This window comes from Trichoplax adhaerens, genomic scaffold, assembly GCF_000150275.1.
Source record: "Trichoplax adhaerens TRIADscaffold_4 genomic scaffold, whole genome shotgun sequence".
In the NCBI taxonomy this organism is placed as follows: domain Eukaryota; kingdom Metazoa; phylum Placozoa; class Uniplacotomia; order Trichoplacea; family Trichoplacidae; genus Trichoplax; species Trichoplax adhaerens.
In genome coordinates this window covers 2699632-2714003 of record NW_002060946.1, presented here as the reverse complement: position 1 = coordinate 2714003, position 14372 = coordinate 2699632, and the positions used below count along the sequence as shown (strand labels likewise).

The window sequence follows — 14372 nt, the reverse complement described above, 5'->3', positions numbered from 1 at the left end:
CTTCTACTTCCTTGATATTGGAGATTGATTCTCATATCCTAACTTAATACATACTATTATAGTGCTAGAACCTTTCTTACCAATAAAAATGAGTTAAGAACTGTAGTAAGTGTTATAGGAAGCAATAATAAGCTGTTACAAGTTCAATAAGTGTTATACTCCACAAAATAATTTTAAACTTGACCTTTTTGCATGCAAAGGAGTTACGTTGAAATTTAGGATATGTAGAATAATGCCTGTCTACGTTGATTCAATTTTAACTTTAGTCCCACTAGAATCTATAGAAAATACCTCTAGTGATGTACTGCTTATAATTTGACTTCTGAGAATTCCTATTAAGTTAACTGAAAGTTCATAAAAGTGCCACGTTCATTCTCATGAATATAGCCATATCGTTATCGTAGCATAAGTGATAAAAGTAATTTGATAAATATAACTTCTTCATCCGGCGATGGCTTTACAGTTTATTCTTTAATAATAATTAAATCGAAATTAAGTAGCGAAAGTGTTACAAAAGTAGAATAAATATAAAAGAAGTTTATATCGAAAACATCCAAATCGTCTTTCTATGACTCATAACCTATCGCAGAAGTAAGATTTCAAGATCTTTAAAAGTATATCTTTTGTACCATTCTCTGGATGACGCCTTAAACTAAGTCAGTTCTGATATATTTTATCAGAATTTTAGTTATAATTCAGTAAGAATTTAGAACATTCGAACGGCACATTCTATGGCAGATGGTATGGCTAAATTATAGTGCAGTATACAAGAATCTATGCCTGGGAAACGATGCTTGAAAGTTTTAGTGCATCTAACCTTATACATTAACTTGATGAACTAGCATCAAAAACAAAATGATGTGATCATACAACATTTTTATTAGTAATAATTCACTAAAACATTCTTATAATCCAATTTGGGTAATTAAGGGAAGAAAAATAGGAAATTAAATAGGATAAAATAAAACAATAACCTTTTAGTATTACCTGTATCCCTGCCCTATACTACTAAGATTATCACTGAATATGGTGTGCCTTTGGTGGATTCCATGCCGAGAATAATGCATTCGACTAAGCAAAAAAATCGGATTACTGAATATACGCCTTTCTTCATTGCATCTTATTCTTATCCTATTAAAACTGACATATTTCGTTCATGCGTACATGACTGTATTAAGAAGATATATCTTTACCGTGTTTTAATCTTTCCTTCAATACGTTAGTTGGTAATGAATCAATTCTTTTATTAAGGAAATATAAATGGATTCAATTCCTTCGATTAATTTAGTTCAGTTTTACTTCCCTAGCTTTAACTCAAAACTTTAAGATCCTGATCGGCGTAAACAGTATAATAAAGAAATTCACCACTAAGCTTAGTCTCAACTCTCAATCCTCGAAAAAAGGAATTTATGTAGAATTTAAAGAAACTTGTTTTCTATATAACGTTTATACTTGTGAATACAGATGTATAACACAACCGAGTAAATTGATACAGCCAAAAGCTAAACTCAAATCATTTTATATTATTAATGGAATTATGAACATGTTTCACATTCCTCATGGCCTTCTAACTCAAATTCGAATATTGTGAGACGTAAATGGATAATATTGAAAGTAACATAAAAATATGCAAGTTAAATGAACTATAAAAATATTTCGAGAAGATTATGTAAAGACCAAGCTGTTTTTAACGGATGACAAATCGCAACTATAGCACCCAGTTTGAATACTAAACTTTAAATTGAGCCAATCGAACGTAAATCGAAATTATAAAACAAATAGCCAAGATTTCCTCTAAAACGATAATATTTATGCCCTGTATGTCTTACAAAACAATATTTGATATAACTTAACGGCAAATAATCGCTAAAAATCTAATCTTCAAGTATTGACTAATAGAATTCGTATAGCAAAATTAAAATCTGTATCCCATTTCAGTTGTTGGTAATCTTTTTACAGCACTCATCGTTAGATTTTACACCATACAACATCGTATGTTCGATTTTTAATAGTAAATAATTCGTAGTACGGTTATACCGTTAAGTGTATTCATAAATAAAATAAAGAAGGCGATGCAATATTACCCTTAGAAAAGTTTATCGAATCTAAGCTTGACTAAAATAAGTTGACTAGGAAGAACTCCAACGCTTTGATACAGCATTTTTATTGTAGTTCATTCTCAACTTACCTTCGAACTGCTGATATAAAATCCCAACTTTGTATCAGTGGCTGTCCTAACCAATACCACTTCATATGGATCACTCCATTCGATCAGCTCTGGTGATGATAATGTTGTCGAAACGATCTCGTCTAAGTTAAGAAAAGTAAAGATTAAAATCTGACATCAGTACCGATGTAATATTGCTAGAGCTATAGTTGTCTAGTTAAGAGATACCAAGAAATATTCTTCTTCTTAATAACCATATGAGTACAGTAGAGCAGTAATGTAAGGTATAATTAGAGGCGATAGAAGTTTGATTGGATCAAGAAAATTTTTAAGACAATTGCTACTAAAAATAAAACGATCATAATACGGAACAGATTTCAATATTAAATTAAAGAGGAATTTTAATTAAATGCAAATACTGTACATACTTTTTCCTATATATCAATAGGCTATTGTCCAATACTATAGTGGTCAATACGATGATTTGTATCATGTGAAAAGGCAGTCTCCTTTTGACATTGGTGCTAACGGATACTGTTGATGGCAAAATTGTATTCAATTTTTGTAGAAACTTATTTTAAAATGGGGTATTAGCCTTCAAGACTTTAAAAAAATAGCCAACATCAACTCTACAGTATGTCCTTATATTGGATTGGATTAAAATCGTTGGAAAGGTCAAGATATTGAAATAAAAAATAATTAAGAATTCGTCTCATGTGCATTGATTTGGATACTAAAAGGAGCTCCTCCCTATGGATGGAAAAGTGGTGGCTCTAATTATACCCCTTGTCTTTGGCTATTGTTTATGCACATATATTTAAATTGACAATGTCTATTAGATAATGCAGAATATCCCTAGTACCGCGATTATTTTCTTCATTTTATACTCCATTTTCTCCTCTCTACGTAAAGTGACTAATGATAGTATTTAGTGAAATTAATGCCATCAGTAAATGTTGAAATTTAATGCTGATTACAATTTTATTACTGGGCAATAATATAATTCATACAACCTCTCTTATTATAGATTGGATTCAATTTAAATTTGAACTATTGCATTTAGATCTATTAAACTACCGATTAAGAATAGATGATCATTATGGCAGACGATAGCGGGAACGATAGCAAGTCATGTGCGATTATAATTATTAAATGTAAAATAATTATATTAATCGGAGAGTTAGAGCTATTATCTAATCTATCGATAAAAGATGGCTAATTTAAATGAACTACTAGAAAGTAGTAAGGGAAGATCACAATTAATAATTATAATGAAGCGTTTTCGACTTTTAGATTAAGGGAGTAACCAAGTTGATTATCAGTGATCACAAACAGTGAAGCGTAAATATGCTAAAGAAATTAATCTTAATATTAATGTCATTATACAATAGTGTGAAAAAGTCTATGATTTATCATGTTAGACAAAAAAATGTTAATAAGCAAAACATTAGCAAGAAAACGAGAATAGGCATAATACAGATTGCAGAATATGCACAATCTACCTGCCATCAATAGTGGCAATAATTGGTAGTTTATAAACAAGTGGACTTTTTTTTTCGCAATGATCTATTCTTAACTATTGCAAACAGAGGGTAAAATAGAGATGGATAGAGAGACAATTAAACGGTTTTAAGGGTTTTACCTAGCTATGCCATCATCTCCAATTGGTAATAAATATACAAGAAGCTCATACTAGCGGGTGTTGTACTTATGCCTTGATTAATTCGTCGATGGACTGTTATATAACAACAATCAAATTAAAAATAATATAATCAAACAAAAACAATAGCCTAGGTAATATATAATATAGCCACTACTGTATAACATAAAACGTGTTGGTTGATTGAGGTTGATCATACGATCAGTAATTAGATATTCTAATTCGTGTTTAGATTAGCACAACTAGCTACGAATTAGTCTCTTGCATAGCAAATTAATCAAGCTTGTGATGGCATTATAGAAGGTAAAGAGAGTCAGGTAACTCCTCACGAAATTACAGCAGGGATTTACTCATCGTAAACAGAAAGAAGATAGACTGGTTACGAACATGAGAGTACTTAATTTATCTCGTATGTATAAAAAAGTTACAAATTAATATCATGGTGTATTTACTCATATTGGTTTAGTAAAATGAATAAATAAAATATGCCAATTAAATCTTACTCACTATGAGTATGAAAAGACTTGCAAAATGAGCCATTCTTATGTATTTTGTATGCACATAAAAGTCAATATGGCTGTGATAGCAGTATGTGCTTATATAAAATATACATGTTAATTCAAATGGACTCCATCAATCGATATTCCACAAGAAATTAGCAATGAAGATACATCTAGAAATATTTAGCCATTGGCATTTTATGTGCATACTGCAAGTGCACATTACAGTACACGAAATCCAACCACGGACAAAATGAACTACACATCTATTTCATCCCTTAATCCTATTATAGAATATTCTCAAAAAAACAATGAAGTATATCATTACCTCCGTCTTCAAATGCTATGTAGTGAAGCGGTAGGTGCCTACTAACTGGCTCTCAACTATCGATTATATTAATAGCAAATTTATTTTGGATACTCTCAAAATATGCAGCTACTGGTGAGCGAGAACAACATAGAGGCAATATATTTTATTCGAAGGGACTGGATTTGAGTAGTTAATAATATTTCAGTTGTAGAAAGATTCTACATAATGCCGTCAATTTTATAGTATTTTCAGTCTGTATGTGAAGCCATTCTTTAAAGCTTGACAATTAGACTGATAAGATCATCAACGTAAACTTATATTGCTGCTATAGATTGAAGCCTGGCTTGCTTAAGTTAGTAAAACATTTAGCATCGTCAAGGATTATCACGTAGTAATCCAATTCAGACAGCAGGATATCTTGCCAGCTAATTTATCATGACTACTGTTGAAACATTTAGGTATAATGTAGTAATTATCTCATTGTACCGTTACAACCATGAAAAGAAAATTATTGGTGACTTAAAATATCAAGCTACGGGTATCATTTTCTCGTAATTCAATCTTCTTTGTATTAGCATGTAATTCAATGATTGTACGCTAATCGCATCTTTTAGAAGTTAGCGGTAATTGCAGCTGCAGTTGATGGTGTTATAGTTGTGAATCTGGCGAAAGAAGAAATGTTGCTGTTTCCAATAGATGCAAAAAAATTAAGCACTTTATCAACTAATTTAAACCAGTTGCTTAGTGAACTAGTCAGATGAATATGAATCGCTGTTATTGCATGTGCTAGATAGACAATAATATCGGATCTAACTGTAAAATGTAAGTATGGCAGCTAGCTACAATAATACGAAAGATTAGCGGTGATATCCGCTCAGAACCTATACTTAAATAAAATCAGAGAAGCAAAAATGTGGATAGACACATTGCTGCATTTACGAAGATTTTAGAAGTATAGTGTATCCTATATTGCTCTTTGTAACATTCTGTTTTTATAATGTGTCTATTGCACTTTATGCGTAATTACTAATAAGTTAAATAGCTCTAGAATGCGTAAATTTTACATATTATCTTTAAATCAATTTCTAATAAATAAATTAAAAGTGTAAACTTTCTAAGGTGTTGATTTAAGGTCGAAGTTTAATCCGTAAAGCATAGATTATCTGCAATTGCTTATTAATTACGTATAAACTAAAACGATATACCATCATACGGTAGCCGTTTACTTTTTTGTGTAAATCTAAATTAGCATGGTATGAGTCAAATTTGACATCAGACTACTGCTTACTATCGCATAGATAACATCACAAGGATATTTCAATAAAAATAATGAGCGAGATGCCAATTAGAGTATCCCTTATAACGGTCAAAATAAATTACGTGAAGTGCATAATATTATTTTTAAATGAGTGGCAATCTTGATATCACGGCTACCTCGTATACAATAACTTTATCGAAATAACAGTATTTCGATGCAGTCTATTGATGTTCACAAATATTTCAATTAAAATTATCATACTTTTAATTCAAGCATCATTAGTTGTTTCGGTGAAAGCTTAGTTTCCGTTATAATACTGTACAGTAGACATATCAAGGACTGCATTTTTTAATCCCTCATTTTGCACGTAACTAATTTGTATGACATTTTTTGTAATCCCTACTTCCGGAATGTTAACTAGTTAAACATGTTGGAGCCAATAATTAGTCAACTTTGTTAATCATAACTTCCTATTGGATAATTGATGATGATGCTTATTATTCATATTTGCAGCAGACAACAAATATGATAAATAAGTAAATGCTGTACAGGATAGAGCAACTCCACCAGACGTTACAATTAACAAGTTTTTTAGTGAATGATAATAGAAAGGATAAGGATCAATGCAAATTTGATGACGTTGTGTACTGTTAGTCTTCGCAACTATAGTTTTAGTGTATAATGTTACTCTTAAAGTACACATTATTCTGTAGATAACCAATACGACATCAATACTCATAATACACCGATATTATTCTAGCAGAGAGGCAATATTATCTTACAAGTCTTGCGGTAAAATAAAAATGTATCTGATGATTCATTTGCTTACACAGTGTGTAAATCAAATTTATTTTCTATCATACTTTAAGTCAGAGTGTCCATTTAACGAACGTTATCTTTATTTGAAAGAGAAATTATCATTCCAATTTACCACTTTATTGCAGGCTCAGTTTTTCGTAAAACGTTAACGTGATGAAATTTCCTGACAGTATTGCTATTGAAAACGAATTGATTATTGGTAGACTATAAATAACAGCATTACGTTCTAGCAATCTGCAGAAGTAGGAATGAAGAAGGCGAGTTATTCTTCTGTGAATACTATTGTAAGAGAAAAGATAGTGATTATCGAAGAACCGGCTGCTAACACTTCTTTATTTGTCAGATTATATAAATCTCCCTAATAGGCTTATCATGTCAGTAATAGAGTCAGCATATTTCATTATAATGTACTACGGCAGTAGTGAGTGTTTTCGGAAAATTGTAGACAATATCAAAATAGTTAATGCACTTGGCTCAGTATCAATGATGCCAGTGTCATGCTATTTTAATATTGCTCGTTAAATTAACTTGCAAGCTATTCACCATTCGAAATCAGTCATGATGGATATCTATATAAAAGGATACATTTCTAAACGATTGGATAAAAATTTTGTTTGAAACAAATTAGCGATCAATGTGGTATGGTCGTTTCAGTATATAACAGCAATTAAAACTGACCAAAATTAATTCTATGTTATTTGTAAGCATTAGGACCAACAACATCCTATATCAAGGGATATTGAGAGAATTCAAAAAATTGATGATTTGATTAAAACAGTTGGATACTACCGTAATGAACTATCTCGGTCCCACAGTCTTTAGAATATGACAACGAAAGAAAGAGCGTCAATTTAATTAGCTGTGATGAAAACGACATCGTTGCATGAATTAGTGCTTGACAGGTTACAAGAGCAGAGTATTAATTTATACAAACTCTTATTGTCCGCTTTTCAACATCGAATCTAAAAAATAAAACATCGAACTTTGGAAATTGATGTCAATTTCATCTCGGTAGATAGAAAATAACATTTTTTCGTATTATTTTAACGAAAACAAGCGGGCATTGACTTGAAAGCATGAATAGGAGATTATCATTAATTAATAAATTGCTAGTAAAACATACGTTGATGCATTCCATAGAGGTTTGTAGTGTTTTTGCTTAAAGAGTTAGCATGACATGAATATCGGTATGAAATGAGATTATTCCTTGAATGGGAGATCATGACTACAGATGAACGATATGTATTTCAAGATTAAAATCATTCATAAAGGATAAGTCAGTTTCAATACTGCTCATATGAGATAAAATTGCTGAAAGGAAAAAGTTCGAAAATAAAATGGAATTGCAGTGTAGTCTAAGCACCAAGAGGAAAGTATTGATTAAACATTAAACATTCAAAATTTAATTAGGCAACTAAAAGATATCAATGGGAGAACGCAAACTAACAGTTTGATGACCGTTTTAGTCACATAAAAGTAAACAATTTAGGATCCATAACTAAGTAACTGTAGCCGAGTTCGACGGCGCTAATGTACACTTTAAGTTAAGCAGGAAGCTGTCGCTATAGAACTGTGCAATTTTTCTTTCATAAAGAAATTAAGAAAGCTAATTTCTGCTTACCGTTACATTGTGTGAGAATTAGATTACTTACTTACCGTTACATTGTGTGAGAATTAGATCGCGACTGTTACTTATTAGCTAAAGTTGGCGTCTTTTAATTAAACGATAAAGAAAGTGAGTAAAAATCAAATTAATGCAATGTCATAAGATGGTTTGATGTAATCAAAGCAATTGTCAGACGTCCAAGAAATTGATAGTCTTGCAAGGCCTACTTGTGCCTACGCTAATAACGTGATTAAGTATCTCTATTTTACTTTCAATAAACACTCTACCAACTCTTTTCAATTAATTGATAATAACGTACCTTTAGTACAATTTTATCTTATCTAGAAAAGATATCGACCCCCCTTTAATTTGTGATGGTGTCTATTGAAGAATGCGAATGTACAGCAAGACGTCTTTGTCAATTTTCAAGTGCTTTGCTTTCGTGTTTTATCTACTTTTCTACCATATTTAGAGTTTCGATAAAAAATGGACCGCTTGAAGCACGATCATACTCTCTTTTTTTAGATTGGGAATTCTTTTACCAACTTAATTGGCGTACAGATTATAGCCTAAGATAACTGTTAAGATGGCGCGAAGGCCATCCATCCAATTGGCTGATAGTGGAGGCCGAGTAAAAATTAGATAATTATTGAAATTTTGGATCAACACTAAAAAAGATCTTAGCTGTGCTTACAGAACATTGTTGATTACGATTGATAGTGTTTTTTGGGGGGCACGAAATCAAAGTGATGACCGCATAAAAATAGGTAATACCAAACAACAGCATAATATGGTATATGAGTTATCATTTTTAGACCTACCGCTACCGTTGGCATCTGTTGCTGTACTGATCATCATCTCTTGAGTAGGAATAACACCAAATCGTGTGCAATCTTCAAAGGGGACAAATTCAGCCTTGCAATTTTGCGCTGTTACCACTAAGGCTGTTGATCTAAGATCACGTAGCACAATTAATAACGTAGTAGTAGTATTGAACTACGGATATCACCGTCCTAATACTATACTGCCTATTCAACTAGGAATAAATTTTCTTTTTTTACATCAATTAAGATAGCATGATTAGCCAAAAAAAAAAAATTGGGGGCTAAAATACGCAAGCTGGCTTGATGCTGCTCCGTTGAAAGCTTTTCTTTTCATGTACGCCTGATACGGTCACTTACTATAGTGTATATATACGAGGATGTATGATATGCATACGTATACAGCCATATGTACAAACAGCGCGATCGCTATTTTTCAAAACTAGTTGCCCAGCCCCACCAATAAAAATATCATCACGTTACCTTTATGTTGGAGAGTAGCGGGAGTGGATTGAATAGAGTACGAGACAATAAGAGTCTTGCAATGATGCGTACAACAGCAGTAGTCTTACAACAAATACTGTAGACAGTCATCGTTTGTGATTGATGAAAGCAAAAATAAAATGGTTGCACACTTGTATATTTGTCTATTTAATGTCTGGCATGTAGCGGATCATGTCTTACTGTCTAGCGTCTGGTATGGAGATTATGGACGAATGAACAAGTCAACAACAACGGCAAGTCGCCGGTAGGAGGGATTACCTAGCTTTCATTCACTGTTCGTGCAGGGCGCAATGCTCGTAAAGTGGACGAGACCACCTAGCATTGACTGAGGTTGTAATTTCGACACTGCGATGGGTATAATATAGCCTGTAGTCTTAAGGAATTTGCACACAAAATGTACTGAGAAACTGATTTTAATTAATTAAGACACAAGAAGAGAGAGAGAGAAAGAGAGAAATGGAATTCAGAAAGTATGATCTCGCGTTTCAAGGCATAGCACACTACTGTACTCAGTCGACTGTCCTGGTGCCAATGTCTGATTAGGATGAGGTATATTGCTCAGTATGGGTATATATTAGGTCAAGTTAGTACTACTACTTAACATGCAATGTGTAGGTTCTATCAGCCAGTCGCTATAAGTTTTTTTTTAAGTTTCAAGTTTTTATGAACAAGAAATGTGCACAACAACACACTGAGATGAAAAGAGAACGACAGAATCAAACAGGCTGCAGGACTACGGGGCTCCATGCTGTACAGTACGTACTGTACAGTACTGTCGGTTCGAGGTGCGGTCTTGAATTTAACTGTAGAAGGTGTGTACAGTACAGTACAGCACAGTACACGTGACATACAGTACAGTACAGTACAGTACATAGTGTACAGTGTACAGTACTTCGCACTTTGCATAGAATACGGTACAGTACTGTACTGTACTGTACACTGTACACTGTACAGTACAGTAAGATTGTCTTTTACTACAGTCCAGTACTGTACTGTATACCAATTTTTTTTTATTCTAAAACTAAACCCAACCAAATCTTACCGTTTGCCACTAGCCCCAAACTCGAACTCTAGTCTTAAAAAGGCTTTACAGTCAACTTCAAACTTTTGGACCATCCTAGGCCGGTCAATACTGTACAAAGCTATCACGATACAGTATAAATCACTCTTGCAGTATCCTGCCGTACAGTACAGTACAATACAGTACAGTATTCACCCGGTGGTGTACTGTACTGTACTGTACTCAGTGTACTGTATGTGTCAGTGTCGTTAAAAGTCAACCCGAAACCCGACTCCGAGGGCAGGATTCGCCTTCAGAATTTCGATGGCGATACAGTGTTTGTATAGCGATTGTTTTCATTTCGGGTTCGAAAATCAACAATTGGATCGGATCGGGTTTTATCGGGCTCGGGTTGCGTTTTCACTCCATTTACAATAACGACTCCAGTATGGATTGCCAACTGCTCCTTTGCGCTTGCGTAATAATACCATTCGAATTCCTCAACCGCTTAACAGCTCCAGTATGGATTGCCGACTGCTCCTTTGCGCTTGCGTAATAATGCCATTCGAATTCCTCAACCGTTATTATTGTACTCTTCTTACCGTTCTTTGTTGATCGTACAACAATTTTTGATATGCGAGTACTAGAAATCCTGGCCTGGCCTCCATCGTATGATCCTGCTACTCCAAGGCATCGTTGTCCGGGTTTTATACTTGAGCGCTAATATTACACTTTGCTGTAGCTTTATAGGAATACTACGTAGTATCATCGTTAATACTACAAGCTACGATGCTATAGATGCGCAATTAACGGACGCGTATCAGAACGTCAAAGATTCCCAGTTAATCAATTAATTGACTGGTAAAATACTATCCAGTTGAATCTTAACCTTAAGCAACTTTGGTCGTCACCTTTCACTAGAGTAACAAAAGCAATAGACAGCCGTCTACGGTACGTTGGCATGCTAATTGATTCTGAAGTAAAACATACATATCGTAATTCGGTATACCTCGTCATTACCTTGATAATTTGGCATAACGCAAACATTGCATTCGCGTGACATCTCGCCGTTAAAGCTACAGATTTAAGCAATACCAAACTGCATTAAATTGAGGCCAAAAAAATATTATTTTGTGTTGATAAGAAACAAATAAATAATAATAATACTTGCACTATGAATTACAGATACTTCTAGAGTACACACTGTATACGTTCATGATAAAAGAAGCATTTTCACAATAGGCTAACAGTAATAATGTCTATAAATACGATACGCGCAACAAACTGAGACTTGGCTCAATTGATTGATGGAACTCGATGAATATTAGATTGTTGTTAAGTACAGTTATGATTTGACGATCGCTACTACAGTGGGGTTGTCGATACGACATCAATATTAAATTATCACTAGGCAGGTAAACAAGGACTACTGTACAGTATTTGTTATGGCTCTTTCACACTCGTAATTGGAATAAAATTACTCTCATTGCTACTAACTGACTCTATGGATATGCAAAGACTGCATGCAATGATACTACATTAAGATGATGCTGTCGAAATTTTAAGTTTTATATCTTCATTACAAATCCAGTACTAAATTTATACAGTCGCTAATTCGCGATATCGCTAAAAATACTTATGCGATCTTATCGGTGTTTCATTGATTAATTTATTTATTTATTTTAGGTGTGCTACCTTATAATAATTAGTACGAGTACATCCCCAAAATATTAGCTTGGTAATAACAATCTGGAATAACATTTAGAGAACAAATGGCGGACGATAATAGCAATTCAAGGCAACGTAAGAAAATTCGCAAACCGCAATCAAGTGCAATTCAGATGATTGATACAACAGAAACAAAGAAAACAAGAAAGAAGAGAGCTTTGCAAGAAGACACTGATGATGTGACAAAAGATCCTAAAGCAACTACTAATTCACGACGTAAGAAGAATGTGGAAGAGAAAAGGGCTAAACTAGTAGAACGTGAAACTGCATTTGCTAGCGATCATGATGATCAAGAGAAAATAGTTCCTAAATCAATAAAAAAGAAGAAAAAACGAACCACGGGTCAACAAATGGCGGATAATTCGTACATGGAAAGCGGCTCTCGTGCTAGTGTTCAGGCAGACGATCATGAAAATAAAGATGGTTTAAAAATGAATGATTCTTTTGGTAATCCAGATGTTGTTGATGGAGATACCACTAAAAATGAAGAAAGATCAAGAAAGAAGAAAGGCAAAAAAAGAAAAGATTACCAGTTGACATCGGCTGCGGCAGTATCGCATTACTCAGAGGCAGATTTCGATCACGATCTTAATTTATCACCAGAAGATGTCATTACATCTAAAGACTATAATATAGAGATTACCGAGCCGCCCAATTTAGTCCCATCACTTCCCAGTCAACCTCTTAATGTTGTTTATGTTGAGCGAACAGACGGCGGCGGATTCCGAAGAGTAAACAAGAGTAACCTAAATGACATGAAAAAAGATAAAGATATCGACGCTTTAAAAAGTAAAATGAGTAATATTACTAATTCAGCCCAGTTAGGTTCTTCAGTATTTAATATCTTTATGAAGATTGCATTTTTTTGTGAAGGCCTACTAGCAGGCTTTGCTTTATGGCAAACAATATCCATTTCTACCATTGAAAATCAAGTTAATGGAACTATCACTGTGCTGGCCTGTTACAACAGGCTTTCTCAAGCCGCTCAATCGGTTTACTATTTCTTACTAGCGATCGCTACTGTATCGGTTATGGACCGTTTTGACCTAGAAAGTCATGAATATGTATCATTAATCACCCGCTTTATTCGCCACCCAGTGCTGGCCTTGTGTATCCTAATTCATATTTTAAGCTTAATACTGTCTACTAGTATCGCTGAAATTGATTATCGTATCGGTTTATATAATGTTAATCAATCTTTTTACTGGCCAACGGTAACGGATCAGAATGTTCGTAGATTAACTACTCAGAGCCAAACCTTATTTTCTTCATGGAGAATTATTAATTTACTACGAGGAATACTGGCTATAGCAGGCTGGATGTTAGTATCCTTTAATCCTATAACAGCCATTCCAGAAAAATATTTATACGGGCGAAAAAATGATATTCTCGGTGAAGATATCGATGTATAGTATCTATAGCTAATTCTTTGCCAGTATTTAATGTCTTTGATATCAAGTAGGTATCAGCTCTTTAAGCTGCAAAATTTAGTCACAATTACGGTATTCAATTTCTAATTGTTTTAAATAAGCAAAGTTTGATTACTCTAATTTGGTTTAAATATTGCAAATTAATAAAAAATATCCACAATACTTTAGCCACTACTGTACAATCACGGATTAGTTTGTATCTTAGTACAGTACGTACCAAGTTGTGTAGCCTTTATAATATTATTACATACAATATAATAGGACAGCTTGGCATAAAAATTGTATGTTTATAAATTTAAATTTTAAATAACTATGTAATGTAAATTGGTACTGTACACTATATGGTAGAGATGATTTGACTGTCTTATGGATTCTACATCTCGTATGCAATCCTTCAATACTATGAATATTATAGTTATATGTGTACATACGAGTGTACTCTATATTGTATATTTCAGATTGTTGTACGAGTCTGATTATTTTATAAAATTGGTTTCATCATGTCAGTATGTGTTCAAAGAAGCGTTCAAGATGGGCATTGCATGTCATCAATCAATTTAAAGATACCG

At 33.4% G+C, this 14372-nt stretch overlaps 1 protein-coding gene across 1 annotated transcript; it reads left to right on the top strand.

Annotated features, from left to right (window-relative positions):
• Positions 1 to 12417: 12417 nt before the first annotated feature.
• On the top strand, positions 12418 to 13785 carry TRIADDRAFT_55444 (uncharacterized protein; the record flags this gene model as incomplete). The annotated part of the gene is made up of 1 exon (XM_002111899.1): positions 12418 to 13785. The coding sequence occupies one exon, from the start codon at positions 12418 to 12420 to the stop codon at positions 13783 to 13785; it is 1368 nt and encodes a 455-aa protein (XP_002111935.1).
• Positions 13786 to 14372: the final 587 nt, after the last annotated feature.